The 13,470-nt window shown below is 32.0% G+C and overlaps 1 protein-coding gene across 1 annotated transcript; it reads right to left on the reverse strand.

The window, feature by feature from the left end:
- Nucleotides 1–8,900: 8,900 nt before the first annotated feature.
- HELRODRAFT_177442 (hypothetical protein) lies at nt 8,901–11,959 on the reverse strand (the record flags this gene model as incomplete). The annotated part of the gene is made up of 5 exons (XM_009025626.1): nt 8,901–8,968; nt 9,552–9,676; nt 10,083–10,192; nt 10,731–10,908; nt 11,928–11,959. The coding sequence occupies 5 exons, from the start codon at nt 11,957–11,959 to the stop codon at nt 8,901–8,903; spliced, it is 513 nt and encodes a 170-aa protein (XP_009023874.1).
- Nucleotides 11,960–13,470: the final 1,511 nt, after the last annotated feature.

Here is a 13,470-nt window from a genome sequence, read left to right on the forward strand (position 1 = left end):
ACATAAAATATATCTTATGGCTTTACAGTCGTGGCTTTCGCTTTATGCCGTCATTAATACAATCACGATCAAAAGAGTCGTAAAAATTATTAACGGTAATAAATATGTGCTATTATTTTTCGTTGGTTATCCTTATCGTTATTATTATCATCATTATTATTATCATTATTATTATTATCTAATTATTATCATCATTCTGACCGTTCGGCAACAATTTTTTTAAATATTTTTAATAAATTAATTTCCATTTTTTTTAAAGCGCAAGATAAACGAAAAAACCAAAAAAAGAGAAAAAACGTCATGTAGCTTGGCAATTGCGTTACGGATATTTTTCCCAGAATTACTTTATCTCTCTCTCTCTCTCCTCTCCTCTCTTTTTATCTCTCTCATTTTCATTCTCTGTCTCTCCCTTCTTCTCTATCTTTTTTCTTTCACAAACACACGCACATGTTTTCTCTTGTTTTCGAAACACAAACAATTTATTGTATATATCTCTCCCCTCTCCCTTTCTCTATCACTCTCTTCTCTTTGTACAAACACACCTCTTTTTCACTTGTCTTTCACTTCTTCTCTCTTTCTTTTCTCTCTCTTCTTTCTATTTTCTTCCATTACGTATTTCGTCAGTCAGTCAATCAATCAATTTATTTATTTTACTTCCTTTACTTCTTTTTTTCTCAATCTACAAATTCTTCTCTCCATTAAAACCGGAAGAACCCTCACATGACAAAAGATCATAAAACGTCGATATTGTTGATTAAATGATTCTGCCTTTGAATTAAGTGATCGTAAAAGTTTTATCACGCGGGATATTTTCCGAGATCATCACATCTACCATCACCATCGTCATCATCATCACCATCATCATCATCATCGACCTAACTATGAATACTCTATGAGATCATTACCATAATTGCCATCATTATCATTATCATCAGAATGAAAAATTTTAACCATGCCATACTATCAATAAATCAACAAGAAATGAATTCTACAGTCAAAATGTTGTGTATATATCAACGTAAAACACACACGTACACACACACAGAAACACACAGAGAACACACACGCACACACACAGAGAACACACACGCACACAAACAAAATACACGTAAGATTAAATTTTTAATAAATTACAATAACTATAAAGATAGCATATGAATTCTTCTCAAAAGCCTAAAAATTCGGATTAAATATATTGAATAATTGTAAAGAAAAATGTATTATATCTCTCAATAAAAAAAATCAGATTTATTAGAGACATTTCATTGTTATTATTATTGTTATCCTCATCATCTCTGTATATAATTTTAATAATATTACTATTATTATTGTTATTATTTTTATTATTGTTGTTGTTATTGTTGTTGTTATTCGATTATTATTTTTGCTTTGCCAAACATTTTTATTCTTTTATGTCCAGTAAAACAACATTTTAAATGCAATAACATTTTTTAAACAATTACTACTACCACGGCTAATACTGACTGCTACTACTACTACTATTACTACTACTACAACTACTACTACTACAACTACTTCTATTACTATTACAACAACAACAACTACTACTACTACTACTATTACTACTACTATTACTACTAATATTACTACTACCACTACTGCAGACGCTACATCGACTTCTTCGGCTGCCATTGTTGTTTAATAATTCCAATTAACTAAATTTACCATCATTTTATTGGCCGTAAAAATTATCAAAAATAACACCGTAATGTTGATATTGAAAATAAAATTAAGCGCTCCATCAATGCGATAAACCAATAATAATAATAATAATAATAATAATAATAATAATAATAATAATAAAAATAATAATATAATAATAATAATAATATAATAATAAAAATAATCAAATCGAAAATGAACTACTATATGAAATATAATTACATATATAAATAATAATAAAGGACAATTAACATCATCAATACCGACGACGACCACAAATGTACAATGATGAGAAATAAAAATTATAAAACGAATCAATAAACAACAACAACGACAACATCAACAACAGCAGCAGCAACAGCAACAACAGCAACAGCAACAACAACAACAACAACAACAACAACGACAACAACTACAACAATTACAACAACAGCAACAACATAAACAACAATAACAAAAATTACAATAGCAACAGCAGCAACAACAGCAACAACAGCAACAATAATAACAATAATAAAAATAAAATAACAGAAATAACAATGATAGTTTATTCAATAAGGCAGTCGGGCGCCAGGTTTGAACGATTAAAATGTGTGCTTTCTATCTAGTTCTTTCACAGAAATAAAAGCTCCACAATTTTTATTTTATTATTATTATCATTATTTTCATTATTATTTTTTTTTGTATTTTTTTTCTCTGTTGGCTTTTTTAAACTTTTTACAAGTCGTTTGTAGGTAGCAAGACACATACCACGTTTAATAATTCGTTTAATAGTACGTATCTGTAAAATTATTATCGGTGAGTTTCATTCTCTTGGAATATCTGTGAAATTTTTGTAAGGTTTCATTGCCTAATAGTATCTGTAAAATTATTTGTCGGTGTAAGGTGGGTATTTGTATTACTTTCTAAACTTGAAAAATACCAGAACTTTATGTATTTTTGTTTGTGAACTTGCTACTACATTCATGGCTGAGGCTTTTTTGAAAATGTATTTTATTCTTCGAGCTATTTTGTAAAACATTTTTCAGTGGTTTTTTCGTATTTAGTGTTTGTGTTTTTTAATATTTTGTGTCTTTGCATGCGCGTATGTTCGTGCTTCTTGTTTGTTTTTATGTTTTCTATGTTTGTATAATGGATCTTTGTTTCAAGGCAAATATGAATGATTGCACGGTATGGAACGCCTAACAAAGTGTTCTATGTTATATGCCTGAGACCTGAGACTGACTATGTGTGTGTTGTGTGTGTGTGTGTGTGTGTGTGTGTGTGTGTGTGTGTGTGTGTGTGTGTGGAAGTGTGTGGGTATTTTCCATTTGTATGTTTCCAATTGTATTATTTGATGTCTACGTTCTTCATATACTATGAATTTCCTACTCCATGTACGTAGCTGTTTGTTTTTCATTTTTAGATGGCATTTGTTAATGCATTTGTGTTTATACTTTATTGTTGTTGAGAGCTTTCAAAAATTCATTATACTGCAAATACATAAGTGTGTGTGTGTTTGCTCATATGTGTGTGCGTGCGTGTGTGTGCTTGTGTACGTGTGTGAGCGTGGAAATAATCTTTATGAGGGTATCAAATATGCAGGGCATGGAGAAAGTGTGAATAGATATGATATGAATTTATAGCGAAGCGTTGGAAAGATTTCATTGAATGATTGATTGCTGTGTAAGAAAAAAAATTTGAAAACGCATTTAGTTATGAATTAATAAACATTTTGCACAAGAAACAATATCGCAATTTACTCTGAAGTAATGAATACTACATAGCATAAACAACGCAGTCAGTGTAACAAACATATGCAAGAAACAAATTTGCACGAACGAACGAATGAACAAACAGACAAACAAAAGATTAAAACACACGAGCAAACAAAAAACCCGACGAACAAACAAACGAACGAACGAAAGAACAAACTAGCGGATGAATACTCTCCAGCTCTTCTAACCCAATAAATCATTGTTTGATTGATTGAATTCTAGATTGATAGATTGATTGATCGCTTGACTGATTGATAGATTTAAAAAAAATTTTACTGCTATGCAATGCAATGCAGATTTTCTCGTTGAAATTCTACATTTCAAAAAAAATTTATATTTTCAGTCCCCTCTCGTTTCCTTTCTCTCTCTCTCTCTCTCTCTCTCTCTCATTCACTTTCTTTTTCTCAAAGCATTGTTCCATTCCCTCTTTCTCTTACTTTTTCATTTTGTCTGTTTCTCAATCTTTCCTTTTTTCGCACTTTTTCATTTTATATATTTATTTTCATTCTTAAAATTTTTAACCTCACATTGAATCGTTTTTAAAAGCTCCAAAAACATTTACAAAAAACTTTGTAAAAAGTAAAACGCCAACGTTCCCCAGAAAGCAATACATTCAAACATCATTTGGCAGCCAAGCTCGGTTGGCAGCGTCATCATTTTTATTAATCCTCTTGTTTTTTTTTACCAAATTTTGAAAAGGTTTTAAACATTTCGATTCTTATGTTTCATTTATTTAGTTCGCCTTTTTTCATATTTGTTTGAATTTATTTTAGGATTTTTTTTCTGCTATTTTGTTTTAGTATGTAGTATCTCAAACATTCTTTTATAGACATTTTTTGTTTTTGCTCGTTTCTTCAACTTTTTTCTGTTTTTTTTTATTTCCCTTCGTTTTTAAAAGTTTTCATTTTTCTGTCAATCGAAAGTTCATTCATTCATTCGGGCAACTATTCATTTTTTCATTCATTCCCTCATCCATTCATCCACTCCGTCATCCAGCAGTCCATCCATCCATCCATCCATCTATCCACCCATCATTCAATGATAAATAGACAGCTTCAATAAATCAGCTATTATACGTGTGTAAATAAGTCCCCGCGAAGTACTTATTTCAATCTCTCATTCTCTTTGTATGTGTGTTTGTATGTCTCTATCTTTCTTTATTTCTTTGTATGTGTGTTTGTATGTTTCCATCTCTTTGTCTTCATTTGTATGTGTGTTTGTATGTTTTCCTTTTTCATACATTTCCTTGAATGTTTTTTTGTATGTTTCAGCGCATTATTATGAATGTATTTTTCAATATTTGTATGTTTAGGCGTGTGCATGTATTTTTGTGTATTTGTGTGTATTGGAATTGTTACATATCTACATACATATATGTGTTTTTGAATGTTTTGTTTTGGTATGCATGCAAGTATGTCTGTATTATGTGTAACTAAGTTTTGATTTATGTATGTTTATTTATTTATCTTGGTGTGCTAGTATGGTATTTACACGTGTACGTGCGTATATGGCTATCGTATGTATGTGTTCTGTATGTCTAGGTATAAGTATATATGTGTATATGTGTTGTATGTTTTGTTTAAGTATATATGTGTTTTGTATGTTAAGGTGTAAGTAATAACTATGCATGCTTTAATGATAGCACTCATGTGTTTGAATGTCTGGATAAATACAAAGTGATATGATGTTGTTGCTTTGAAAGTATATTTTTGCATTTGAGTAGAGGAATGTAAGTGTTAAAATGTTTAAATGAAAAAATTTGTAGGTGTGATTCTGACGCTGAGTGAAGTTCCATTTGTATGTACTTCGTAAGGAAATATTTTTCGTCTTTTTGTATCTGTATTCTGTATTTATAATATAACATAGAGGTGTAACAAGAAAGTTAAAATGTGTGTATGTTTGTGTTATCTTATAAACATCTTTCACTGAATGCATTTTGATATTATGCAAATGTTTATACTAGATACACAAACACGTTTTGGGCGGTGACATTTAACATAAATAGAAGATCGTTTTGTATTTGTGAAACATCACAGAGAAAGAAAGTTGTATGTTTAATGAGAACGATTGTAGTAAAATAAATAAATATACAAACACAACTGTATATAGACAAGACACATACCATATGCTTCTTCAAATTTTGGGTATTTCTGGTATTGCGTTTGCGTATTTAGCATCAGACACAGGTTTACAAACAAATGTCTTTTTTGGTTGCACCGCTTTGTTTAACGGTCCTGAAAATTATTTTTATAAGAGAACACGTTGTCCTAACTGCGTGTGAATGCGTATGTAGGCTTGTATGACTATATATATATATGTGTCTGTGTTTGTACGTGTATGTGTGTGTGTACTTGTGTGTATGTGTTTGTATGGGTATGTGTGTGTGTTTGTATGTGCGTGTGTGTTTGTATGTGTATGTGTGTGTTTGTATGGGTATTTGTGTGTATGTGTGTGTGTGTTTGTACAGAGTATTTACGTTTTTCATATTATTGTTGGTAATTTTATCTCATTAACTTTACAGCATGTATGTCGTTTTTACTGTATATGACTGCAAGAATCGATACACCAGTTTTCTGTTAATAATGTTAAATCTAAAAATGTTGTCAGTGTGGGTACACATACATGTACACACACGTGAAAATCTGTAGAGCTTAGTTATTTTCATAGTAGTAGTAAACCAAATAGTGTTTTTAGCATTAGCAGCAGCATAGTAGTGTTAGTAGTAGTAGTAGTCGTAAGAGCAATATAAAAAGTTATAAAAGTAGTAGAAGTAGCAGTAGCAGTAGTAGTAGTAGTAGTAGGTGTAGTAGTAGTAGTAGTAGTAGGTGTAGTAGTAGTAGTAGTAGTAGTAGTAAGTGTAGTAGTAGTACTACTAGTAGTAGTACTAAGTAATAAATATGGAGCAGTGGAATTGAATATTTCACGGCAACTAGACGTTTATTTGAAGTTCGGTCTCTCATCTCTCTCCTACTCAATTCATCCAGCCAGATTTTTTCAATTTTTATGGTTTCTTCAAGCACGTGTGTGTGTGTGTGTTTGTTTAGGCGCGTGTGTGTGAGTGTGAGTGAGTGTAAGTATGTGAAAAAATGTATTTGCTTGTTTGTTTGTTTGCATGTTTGTGTGTATATGTGCGTCAGCGCGTGCCTGTGTGTGTGCGCGTGTGTGTGTGAAAGTTAAGTACGCTTGTATCTTTTGGTGTATGTGTGTTTGTTCATCTTTCCATTTTCTGTATGTTTTAAACATTTGTCGGTAAGTAAAGATAGTGTTAGTTGGTGTGTGTGTGTGTGTGTGTGTGTGTGTGACTATGTACACGTGAAAGGTCTGTCCGTGAAGGTATTATGTCCGCCATTGTGTTTTATTGCGTTGCATTTGTTCATAAATTTGAATAATCACCTACATGCGCGTGTGTACAATTTTTCCACGAGTGTACGTGATAGAATCTTTCAAACATTTTTTTACAGATGTGTGTGTGTGTGTATGTGTGTTGGCTGTTTGCTGTTGATGGGCATATTGCCAGTTTTGACGTGTTTTTCTGTTAATTTCGTGCACTTTTATGATTGCCACTTCTTTCGCTTGATGTCAGTTGCAGTTGTTATTAATTAACACACATCATGCGAAGGAGGCGAGCTTTGTGGTGAAAATATAAATTTTCTGCCTAGTAGAAAACATGTTTGTAATAAAAATTCACCGCTATTTAGGGCTCATAAATATATGATCTACAATTTGTTTTTAAAACCTAAACAAATAAACAAACAAACGATCGAACGAACGAACGAACGAACGAAAGAACGCACAAAAAAAACAAACAACAAACCAACAGACAAACATACGGATAAACATTCAAACATGCACGACAAATTTGCATGCATATAATACAATACAATACAGACATACAAGCTAGACATACAAAACAAATGCAGACATACATTTATTTTAACATTGACAATTACAATAACATACGAGGAACACTTATATAGACCACTTAAAATATACAAACATGTACATACACACACGCATACATACATGGCTACGCATAAAAACACACACGCATGTATGAATGTGTATAAAGATGCATAGTAAATAAAAAAAAACATATCTATATATTAAACATACTAAACATAAACAAAATAATCAGGAAATACACAAAAGCAAAAAAACCATTTCCAGCATCTACAGCTTGGAATCATTGCAAACAAAATTACGCAAACAAATGTTCAAGTTTCAGAATATACAATAAATAGAAAAAAAAGATAAAAACAAAAAAATACAAAACAACACACAAAAAAATATACATTTAAGCAGGCACACATATACAAAAATGAAATACAAACACACATGAAAAACACATAAAGTAAAGAAAAAAAACGTGTATACAATCTTTTACGCATACACAAAAATACAAGTAGGTATACAAATGGAGAAGGAAGACATGCATGCCAGCACGATTGCTTTTCAACGCTAAAAATTATGTATCTCTGTTCGACAATCTCCATGGTAGCAGGCCACCTAGCTAAGATATAATAGCAGCATAAATATTGCAGCAACCATAAATGAATAAATATATTGAAAAACATTTCCAAACATGATTACATGTTAACGTAATGCCTTTAGATTAATGTGTTTACTATAATATGTATGTATATATGTTTGTGTGTTTGTCCGCATGTGTGCGATTCGGCTTCGTTCGTTTATTCAGCAAATAATTCCATTCATTTATCCACTTAAAACGTAATTCACACATCCAGGAATCCATCAAGATTATTTATTTTCCAGCTCGCCTTCCTATATGTATAAGTTCTATACGTACGTACGCACGTAAACACACACACACGTGCATTGATACATACATACATACATATATACAAAAATAAAATACACACGTACGTGAATGCATGCATATCATAAATACATGCACACATACAAATAGTTTCCAAAAAGTTACTTTATTTCATATTTACCAATCCATCCATCTGAGCATTCATTCAAATACTACTTTTTTTCCTGTTCTTTCTTTAAATAGTAAGCCGGTTTTTTTATTTTCTCATTCACATTCATTCATTTTTGAAAAACTTATTTCCAAAAAAAAAATTTTTTTTGCGTATTTCATACAACATTTGTATACCGAAAAATATTTATTTCTGCTTCAATATTCATTCATGCGTGCTTTCAAAATAAGCTCTTTCAATTCGTTTTTTTTTATATTTTCTCTTCATTCATTCTTTCTCTATCATCGTTCATTCATTCACTAGTTTGTTCGTTCGTTTGTTCATTAAGTGATTATAATCACAATTATTTTTAAATCACATTTCTACTATTAATTTTAGCCATTTTTAAGCATAAAAGTGATATCATTTCATCTGTTTAATCGTCATTTACCCACTCCTTTCATCACTCACTCACTCATTCACTCACTCGCTCACTCACTCACTCACTCACTCATTTACTCACTCGTTCACTCACTCACTCCACTGAAGAACATGGACTTACATCATTGAACGGCCATTCCAACTTGTTTGTTCTGAAATCGACTAGATGTGGCACAAGATGACGATGACGGTGGTGATGGTGATGATCAAAATAAAGATGATGATGATGATAATAATAATAATGATGATAATAATAATGATGATGATGATACAAAAAAAATGATTCATGGGCATGGATAGAAATCAATAACAAAACTGAAGTGCACAATTTTATTATGATGAAGTCCTCGTTTGCACCATATCATAATCATTATCATTATCACCACAATCATTATCACCACCATCATCATTTTCATCATCATCCTCATCATCATTTTAATTATCAGCACACTTTTTGCTAGCACAAAATTAATTATAATTTCAATTTGCCGCTATCATTTTGGCCGCAAAGACCTCCACGATGATGGCTTGTCGTCACCACTCTGCTATATATCTCGACAGACACACGCATGCGTACATGCACTTGAGAAGTTAACATCATCCCTCCGAAGCACTAACTCTTGAGGTACACTAAACAACTGAACCGTCAAACACTCAAAAATTGAAAAAAGAATTTACGATAATATGGATAATAATAAGGATTCTGTGTTGTTAACACTAAACCCGATTTTAAAGGGATGTATACATTCAGATAGGTTCAGAGATACAATGATACAAGGAAACAATTCGATCGGATTGCTTTTTTCATAAATTAGGACTTGATTGCACGCCCCAAAGAAAACACACGTACAACCTCCATGCAGTGTGCGTCTTCAACGGTAAAAAACAAAAAAAGGAAATACAAAAAAAAGATCAAATAAAAAGAAGGAACATCCAAGCAGACGCCTTCGAATTAACACAAAATTATATGCGCACATCAAACAAACAAAAACAGACACACAAACAAAAACAGACAGACAGACAGACAGACGGATAGTCAGTCGGCAACATACATTCGAGCAGGCAGATATAATCTTCAAAATGAGATCTACGCCTTCCCGTAACTATCTATGCCAATTTTTATGTATCTTTACGTTAAGTACGTGCGGGCTCTGGATGTGGTATATCCATTCGAATGTATCTCGAGACGTAAATATATGCATGAATAAAAATACCAAAACAAAAAAAACAAAAAAAATATAAAAAAAACATTTTGTACTATTTATTATTTTTATACCTCTCCAAAAGCGAAAAAGAGCATTGTATATACTTAGGAATTTCAATTCCTATGCCCAGATGTGAGCGATAATTCAGTTTTATTGCCACACCAGACAGGCATGTTTGTGTCTGTGTGTGCGTTCGTTTGTATGTGTGCTGTGTGTGTGTGTGTGCGTTCGTGTGTGGGTGTGTGTGTGTACGTGTATGTGTGTGTACGTGTATATATCTAATTTCATGTTTGTAGGTTAGTTTATAAGCGTTTTTATGTTTACACGTTTGAATAGGTTTTTTTTTGTTTGCTTTATAATTTGTTGCACGTTTTGTGTATGTGTTTTATTCCGCGCGTTAGTTTTGATGTTTATTTGCCACTAAGCATAGATATAGAGAGGAAAGAAACACGTGTGACTGATGTGTCCTTTCATTAAAACATCAAACAATGCATTCATTATGTTGTGTGATTATGAAATGTACTTATTTAGGCAGCCAGTTGTAGCTTTTCAACATCTCTCACTCAGATAAACAACTTAGTAAGGTCGACAGCGAAATAAAAAATATCTTCAAAACTGAAAAAATGTGTTCATAAAAAACCAACTGCTGATCAGAAAAACGGAAAAACAATAAATTGAAAAGAAAAACAAGCCAATAGAAAAAAAAATCTGAAACTCACCCTCATTTTTTTGAAGTTCAGCGAAGGTCGTTGGTTGCTGAAGGAAACAATTTCAATGGCACGGAACCTTTTGTGCACCCTTCCGCCCTGCACGCCCGAGTCACGTGGCTGGCACATCTGGCTTCTGATTGGCGGTGAGCCGGCTCGCACTTGACCTACATAATTATTGTTATTGTTTCTTTCGAGTGATTGATTTTATTGTTGAGGTTGTGTTTATGTTAGTGAGTGTGTGTGTTTGTGTGTGTGTGTGTGTGTTTCGGTGTGTGTGTGTGTGTGTGCACTATACAAGAAAAAATCGCTATAAAATAAAATAAATCAACTGTAATATCAATGGATAACACACACACACACACACACAAACACACACACACATATACATACATTTATGCATAAAAATACCCAAACAAAACAAAGACATCAAAATAGAAACAGAGTTGAAAATAGGCAAACGTAGAAGAGCGAAAACTACTAATACATATGAATGTTTGAACTATGACATCATGTCATGCCACCAGGCTTGCAGATGTTTCTTCAGCAATATAAATGTCATTTCGCATCACCATCATCATCATCCTCACTATTTTTATCATCATCTTCTTCTTCATCATCATCACCATCATCATCATCCTCACCATCTTCACCATCATCATCTTTTTCATCATCATTACCTTCACTATCATCATCATCTTCTTCATCATCACCACCATCTTCCTCACCATCACCATCTTTTTCATCATCATTACCCTCACTATCATCATCATCTTTTTCATCATCATCATCACCCTCACCATCTTCATCATCTTTTTTATCATCATTACCTTCACCATCATCATCATCTCCTTCATTATCATTGCCCTTATCATCGTCCTCTTCGTCAACAAAATAATCAAAACAACATCAACATTATCAACAACATCATCATTATCATCCTCATCAACGACAATGACATCATCATCATCACCACCACCATTATCAACATCATTATCGTCACCACCAACATCATCATCATCATCATCATCATCGCAACCATCAACATCATGAAAAACAAAGTAAGCAAACAGCGGAAAGTAATCATCGTCAGACACAAGTAGACCACTCATCTTCATTCGTCCATTCATCCATTCACTCTTTCATTCATCTATCCACTCCTTCATTCGTTCATTTATTTTTTAAGCATTCATTCATCCATTCTCTCACTCTTTCATCAATTTGCTTGTCCATTCATCCATTTCTTCATTCACTCGCTTGTTCTCGCAATAGATAATTCGATCATTCATCTAATCAGTTGTTTATATACTCGTCTGCTCTTTCATTCATTCGCTCTGTTATTCATTCATTCATTCTTTTACCTAGAGATGACTTTGGCGATTCATCCATTCAATCAATCAATCATACATTTATTTGTTCGTTCATTCATTCCCTCATTAAAAACTCATCAGCTCATTCAATCGTTCATTCTATTACCAAAATTTTGTCAGTTAGTTTATGATTCAGTTGCATCATCTGCTCAGTCATGCATTATATAATTAACTATTAATTAATTAATTGAATAATCAACTGAATCATAAATTGAATAAATAAATTAATTAATTAAACGTCTAACTCAGCGTAGGTTATATTCAATAAACATTATTTTTTTTCTTATGTTCAACTATTTATTCATTAATCTATGCATCATAGCATCATTTAATATGTTTGAGCGTGTGTGTGTGTGTGTTTGTTTGAATGTGTGTATGTATGTATTTGTTTGTTTGTGTGTGTTTGCGCGTTTGTGTGTGTGTGTGTGATATAATAGAGATATAATTAATACCAGTTAGAGATATAATTAATACCAATATAGTTAGTCAGTTGCTCGTTCAAGCGGTTTAACATAATTATTTTCATAGAGTCATCAATTTACTAGTATATATAATATAATTCTTGTCTGCAATTATTTTACTTCTAATAAATTCATTCATTCATGCAGGTATTAACTTGTTTGAATGTTTGTTTTTTTCCATTCATTCATTCATTCATTCAGTCAATCAACTTTAATTTATTTATTTATCCAATAAGTCATACCTTCGCTTTATTATTCAACCAACTTTTTATTAATTTCCTTTTTCTTTCCCTCCTTCACTCATACGTGCATTCATACGTGCATTCATTTATTCATTCGTTCATTCATTCATTCATTCATTCATTCATTCATTCATTCATCCATCCATTCATTTATTTATTCTTTCACTCATTCATTCGTGCCTGCTCTTATTAACCTTCCAACACAATTTGACATAGCACGCTGTTTCTACTATCGTCACCTTCATTTCATCAATTATTTTTCTCCCCGGTGATGATGACGAAGATGATGATGAAGATGATGAAGATGATGATGAAGATGAAGAAGAAGATGATGATGAAGATGATGATGATGAAGAAGAAGATGATGATGATGATGATGAAGATGATGAAGAAGAAGATGATGATGATAAAGATGATGAAGAAGATGATGATGATGATAATGAAGATTATGATGATGACAATACTATTGTTATTAGAAGAATTCACAGCAACGCTAACGATCTGTTAGAACCTCTGATGATGACGATAATTAGCATTACGATGATGATAATGAGGATAATGTTGTTGATGATTATGAATAATATCATTATGATGATGATAATGATGATGATGTAATTGATGATCATTATCATTATGATAATGATGTTTATGATGATGATGACGAAATTAATAGAAGTGA

Source organism: Helobdella robusta (genome assembly GCF_000326865.2).
Source record: "Helobdella robusta unplaced genomic scaffold HELROscaffold_42, whole genome shotgun sequence".
NCBI lineage: Eukaryota > Metazoa > Annelida > Clitellata > Rhynchobdellida > Glossiphoniidae > Helobdella > Helobdella robusta.